At 49.1% G+C, this 6000-nt stretch overlaps 1 protein-coding gene across 1 annotated transcript in view; it reads right to left on the bottom strand.

Moving 5' to 3' along the window:
- Positions 1–2155: 2155 nt before the first annotated feature.
- CLK3 (CDC like kinase 3) overlaps positions 2156–6000 on the bottom strand; it is a 28914-nt gene continuing 25069 nt past the window's right edge. The window contains exons 10-14 of the mRNA XM_048519737.1: positions 5267–5382; positions 3891–3976; positions 3643–3649; positions 3194–3322; positions 2156–2650 (exon numbers count right to left, since the gene is read on the bottom strand). Of these exons, the coding sequence (XP_048375694.1) occupies positions 2465–2650; positions 3194–3322; positions 3643–3649; positions 3891–3976; positions 5267–5382 (524 nt within the window). The 3' untranslated portion in view covers positions 2156–2464. The remainder of the gene's footprint in view (positions 2651–3193; positions 3323–3642; positions 3650–3890; positions 3977–5266; positions 5383–6000) is intronic.

Below are 6000 nucleotides of genomic sequence, written 5' to 3'. Positions count from 1 at the left end.
AATGCAGAATAGAAAGGTACAATTACATCCCTCAATCTAGACACTATACTATTGATACAGCCCAGAGTTGCATTTGCTTTCTTGGCCACCGCAAAGACCTCAGACCCTGAAGAACTGCAATCAAAGTAGACCCTTGTGTTGTTGCTAGAGGGTCTGTGTGTCCATATGCTCGTAAGTCTGCATCAGATTGGATGTTTAAAAACCTCCAAGAAGCCAACCTGCTCTGCAACTGGTATCAAATCTTCACAGGGTGACTCGGGGGTAATTTAGATCTTCTCCATGGACAAGCATTTTTCTTCAACTGTTCACAAGTTCACGGTAAGCATTTGTCAAAACGGCCATACCTTTGAGGGGGGCGTTTGTGCCGTTGGCTTCAACCTGGCCAGCCCCCTTTCTTCTAGATTTCAGCCAGGTACAGGTTGTCTGATACCTTTGCAGTTGACCTAGCCTGCACTGCGCCATGTTTCTAAGCATAGCCTTTTCCTGGGAAGAAGGCAGTAGCTGTAATATCTCAAGGCCGTTTCTTACTGGCGGAGGAGTCTGGCAGATAAGCAGCGGTGAAAGAAAAACACCACCTTTCCTTATATTAAAAAAAACAGGTGTCTGCTTTTAGATGACTTTAAAAAAAAATAGTATACATAAAGGTGCCCTGACCTGGTCACAATCCCAGACTTTCCTGATCTTAGCAGAACTTGGAAACTAAGCAGGGTTGGACTGGGTTAGGGTTTGGATGGCTACCCTCCAGGAAACAGGAGGCAGGCAACGGCAAACCACCTCCAACTACTTCCTGCCTTGAAAATTATGGTGGCGACCTTGGCATTCCAGATGCTAGGACTATCAGTTTCGCCAGCATGGCCAATTGGCCATGCTGGCAGGGGCTGATGGGAATTGTAGTCCATAACATCTGGAGTGCCAAAGGTTCGCCACCACGGACCCATGGGGTCGTCAGAAGTCAGCGGCATTTTTTTAAAAAAAGGTAAGTAAACCAAATGAGGTCCCTTCTGGCGATGAACAGGCTCAACGGTTCTACCTTTGGGTGGGCTTTCCACTTTTACTTGTTGAATTCTCCAGGGCAGTTACATCTAGAATGTGAAACTGCTGTCTGTATGGTACAAAGGCATAGCATTTGTGCACCAAAAGCTCAAGGATCACCACTCCAAATGCAGCTCCTGGCTGAACAAAGAGGAAGCGGTCATTTAACAGAGGCATAACTTTCACGTCCTGTACCTGGAATCCCTTCTTTACATCGCTACAAAGAAACAGGAACTCCGTCCTCGCTTGCCTTGTTTATAAGAAATGCGTGCGCGCAGACTGAAAACAACTAGGTTCTTTGTTGCATATAAGAGAAGGATCTTGGTTCTTCAAAAGCGCAGATTCTCTGGCTTGTGATCTGGGAACTTCAAGACTTATTCCCCCAGATAGAAACTAGCCAATTACCATCCCTACCAGGAGGCAAAGATGGCTAGATAATACTCTTCAGAAATAGCACCGGGATCACAGCTGCTTTGCTAAGCTGCTGGTAACGTCAGCTCTTCCCTGTGTGGGGGACTGCCAATCACATCAATCGGTCTGGAAAGGATGCTGAAGTTCAGATGTAGTGCACATTTTCCAAGCCTTTTCTAAGAGCCAGCATGGCGTAGTGGTTAAAAGCAGGTGCATTCTAATCTGGAGAACCAGGTTTGACTCTGCCACTTGAGCTGTCGAGGCTTATCTGGGGAACCAGATTAGCTTGTGCACAACACATGCCAGCTGGGTGACCTTGGGCTAGTCACAGGTCTTCAGGGCTCTTTCACCCCACCCATCTCACAAGGTGGTGGTGGTGAGGCAGGAAGCCCCTTTGAGTCTCCTTACAGGAGAGAAAGGGAAAATATAAATCCAAACTCTTCTTCCAAGTGCTCATCTCTCGCTCCCCTTATTCTAGAACACACTCTGAAGTACCAAGGGTGGGGGGGAGAAATCATCTCCCTCCAAAGCTTTGGGGTTAGTGTTTCCAGCATAAACACAGTCTCAAAAGTATTCACAGGAGGCACGTGAAAGGAGAGTTGGACAACAGACTGCTTTTTGCATCTTACACCAGCTCCTTGCACAAAAAAAAGCAAAGGACCGACCGGTACGCAGCGAGGCAAGAAATTACGTTGTAAACTCCCAACACATCTTTGTGGCAAGATACAAAACCACCGTTTTTATTGGTAAACCAAAAAAAAAAAAAAAAGGAGGTCAGTAGGATTAGGAGCAAAAACAGCTGGACGCAATCATACAAGTAAAATTATCAAACAATATGAAACACTTTTATTTTAACTTTACAACATATAAATATGAGACAAATGTGTGCTTCTCAGGAGATGTCTCTTCCCCTCCCGCGACCAGGGTCCGTTTGACATTGCAATCGAATAAACGCTGAACTGGACGCTAGGTCAGGCCAACTCAGACTATATGTGACAAACCCCACCTTGCACGCCTGTCGTCATCTGCTCAGGTCCCGGCTGGAGTCACGGCAAGTCAGCCGCCTCTCGTCCGGGGAGAGGCCGGCGAAGAACGAGTGGAGCAGGGCTTCGGAGAACGTGATCCGCTGGGCGGGATCGAACGCTAACATTTGCCTCATCAGGTTAAAGAGCTGCAGGTGCTCGGAAGAATCATGCAGCATGTATGTCTGAAGGGGAGGGAAGAAGAGTCAGGTGAGGAATGAGGAAATAAAGGCCCGGCTAGCGTTGTCCTGGGTTCAGATTAAGCACACTGGCAGCTGAGTCCAACTCTAGCCCTCCAGAAATTCATGGATTATGCTGGCAGGGGCTGATGGGAATCGTAGTCCATGAACCTCTGGAGGGCCAGATTTGGACACCCCTAGTCTAGGAGCAGCAGTGGCATAGCGGTTAAGAGCAGCGTCACTCTAATCTGGAGAACCGGGTTCGATTCCCCACTCTGCCACTTGAGCTGTGGAGCCTTATCTGGTGAAGCAGATTAGCTTGTGCACTCCAACACATGTCAGCTGGGTGACCTCGGGCTAGCCACAGTTCTCTCAGAACTTTCTCAGTCCCACCTGCCTCACCAGGTGTCTGTTGTGGGGAGAGGAAGGGAAAGGAGCTTGTAAGCCGCCTTGAGTCTCCTTCCAGGAGAGAAAGGTGGGTATAAATCCAAATCCTTAATTTGAACCTTTCTGTAATTTCTGAACTTCAGCAATGCAACCAGTCCTCACCTGTAGTGGTTTACAGTTCTCTTGGACGTATCTTCCATCGGACGTGTTCTCATCCCATACCAAATTCCCCTTGTGAAAATACTTTTGCTTCCTAGGTGGGGAAGAGACAGAAAGGATAAGAGAACAGGGCTACCAACATCTAAAGCTTAAAGAGCCAGGAATGATTCCTACCGTGTTTCCCCGAAAATAAGACAGTGTCTTATATTAATTTTTGCTCCCAAAAGATGCGCTATGTCTTATTTTCAGAGGATGTCTTATTTTTCTGTGTTCTGTTCGTCGGGCATGCTTCCAAACAAAAACTTTGTTACGTCTTACTTTCGGGGGATGCCTTCTATTTCGTACTTCAGCAAAACCTCTACTACGTCTTATTTTCTGGGGATGTCTTATATTCGGGGAAACAGGGTACCACCCCTGCCTCTCCATGAGTTTGTAACACAGGCAAAATGTACAGAATTTCTGCACAGGACACACAAATTTGCTATCTACAGAGAGGGCTTAGCATCTCCAGAGAAACTGGGAGGGAATAATTTTGTTCACATTCATACAGGAAACAGAGCTGACATTCTCATCAAGTCTCTCTTACCCGGCTGGGTCCGCTTCAAGGGCCTAGCCCTATCAGCGGGGGGGGGGGGCTGGTTCTGTCTAACTCAGGTGCTTGAACGAGACGAGTCTCGTTCAGCAAGACCTAATCGCTCACCTTTGTTTTATGTGAGATTGGCAAAAGGCGGGATGGGGCTTCAGGATTTTCTCCATCATCACAGCAGTGCTTCGCCCTCGTGGAGTTCAGGGAACACGACAAAAGACAACACGCTTCCGTCTCTGCTCGACACACCTTCCCGAGGAAACAACCAACCTCCTTTGCTCCAGGACACCAGACAAGATGTTCCTTCTGTAGTAGCTCTTTGCTGGGGGATCCCCAACATTTTAGAGCGCAGGTGTCAAACTCGCGGCCCTCCAGATGTTATGGACTACAGTTCCCATCGTCCCCTACCAGCATCATCCCACGGGATGATGGGAACTGTAGTCCATAACATCTGGAGGGCTGCGAGTTTGAAGCCTATGTTTCAGAGCATTGGGGGCACGTTTGGGATTATAATACAGCGTGCTGGGCACGGCCACAAGATGGCAGCTGCCGCTCCAGTTCAGTCACAGAGTAAAGATCTCTGTTTTGTGGTGGCAGCTGCTGCCAAAGAGACGTTTTTAAAAACCCGCACAGCCAAAGGTGTATCAAAAGTCTTTGTGTCTGGCTCATCCACTTTCTAAAAGCACTCGGCAGGCACCACGCTGAGAATCCCTGTCTGAGCTATTCAAAGAGCGCCACGATGCCTGCATTTCTTTCAGAGGGAGGTATGCTGGGCTGCGCGCTGCCACGTCTAATCCTCGCTGCAGCCACGCCCAACTTCCTGCCAAAATGCAGGACGTGGTCCACAGTCCATCAAAGCTTGTTTTTCTGCATCTTTCCCGCACAGCCTGCCGCTGTTATCTGGACTTACAGCAGTGGTTCTCAACCTTCCTAATGCCGCAACCCTTTAATACAGCTCCTCATGTTGTGGTGACCCCCAACCCTAACATTTATCCATTTTACAGATAAACAACACTGATGCAGAGTCTTGGGCGACCCCTGTGAAAGGGTTGTTCGACTTCAAGCAATTCACAGGTTGAGTAGAACCCGCATGGGATGGGCATTCCGTGGTCTCAATCTGGAGGAACCGGTTTGATTCCCCTGCTCTGTCAGCTGAGCTGTGGGAGTTTATCTTGGGGAATTCAGATTTCAGCCTGTACACTCCTAATAACATCGCTTCAGCAGGACTCGGCTAAGGCCACAGCTCGGAGTTCTCAGCCCCACCCACTCACAGGCGCTGGTTGTGAGGGGGGAAGGGCAAGGAGATTGTAAGCCCCTTTGAGTCTCCTGCAGGAGAAAAAGGGGGGGATATAAATCCAAACTTCTTCTTCTTCTTACAGAATCATCAATAACCTCAGATGAGAACTGAGAAATGGTGGCTAGACTGCTTGGGGGGGGGGGAGTTAAAATAATTTCAGCGGGCACGTTTGGATTGATTCCAGCTGACGCACCTGGAAGAGTGTGAACCCCCGGTAGTACTCGAAGAGGATGCAACCGATGCTCCACACGTCGCACGGCTGCGCCCAGCCCAGCTCTGCAAAGAGGAACACACGATGCCGACTGAATGCTGCAGACACGGCTTTTTCCTGTACCTCCCTAGCCTTCTGTACCTCCCTAGTTCCTTCCCTCTATTCGCAAGCAGGAGGAAAAACTGGTTCGCTTGGCGAGACAGAAACTGGTTTGGCTGGCAAGGCTGGCGAGATTTCGCTGCCTGCTCCGGGATCAAAGAGCATCCGACTCAAACTTTAGGGGCGTTGCCTTCAATGGGAGCTCGACTGCCTGGCACCTTCCTGTTGTCTGACTTGCACTGTCTGCCCAACTCACTTAGCAAGGCTCCCGGATCCCTCGCTGGCACTGCGGCACGAGGGCGAGGACAACGCCCTTCCCCTGTCCCTCAACAACTGCTCAGCGTGGGGTAGTGGTTAAGAGCAGGTGCACTCTGATCTGGAGAACCGGGTTTGATTCCCCGCTCTGCCACTTGAGCTGTGGAGGCTTATCTGGGGAACCCGGTACTATTAGTGGCAAGGAACTCTAAACCTGTACCCTCACTGTAATTGAAAGGGCACATATTTCCGTCATTTTTGGGAGTTGCATCTTCTAAAAAGGTGGTTGTCTCTTCTAAAAAGGTGGCCAGCGTGGTGTAGTGGTTAAGAGCACATGCACTCTAGTCTGGAGCACCAGGATT

Source organism: Sphaerodactylus townsendi, linkage group LG17 (assembly GCF_021028975.2).
Source record: "Sphaerodactylus townsendi isolate TG3544 linkage group LG17, MPM_Stown_v2.3, whole genome shotgun sequence".
NCBI classification, from domain to species: domain Eukaryota; kingdom Metazoa; phylum Chordata; class Lepidosauria; order Squamata; family Sphaerodactylidae; genus Sphaerodactylus; species Sphaerodactylus townsendi.
This window is presented reverse-complemented; position numbering and strand designations above follow the sequence as displayed.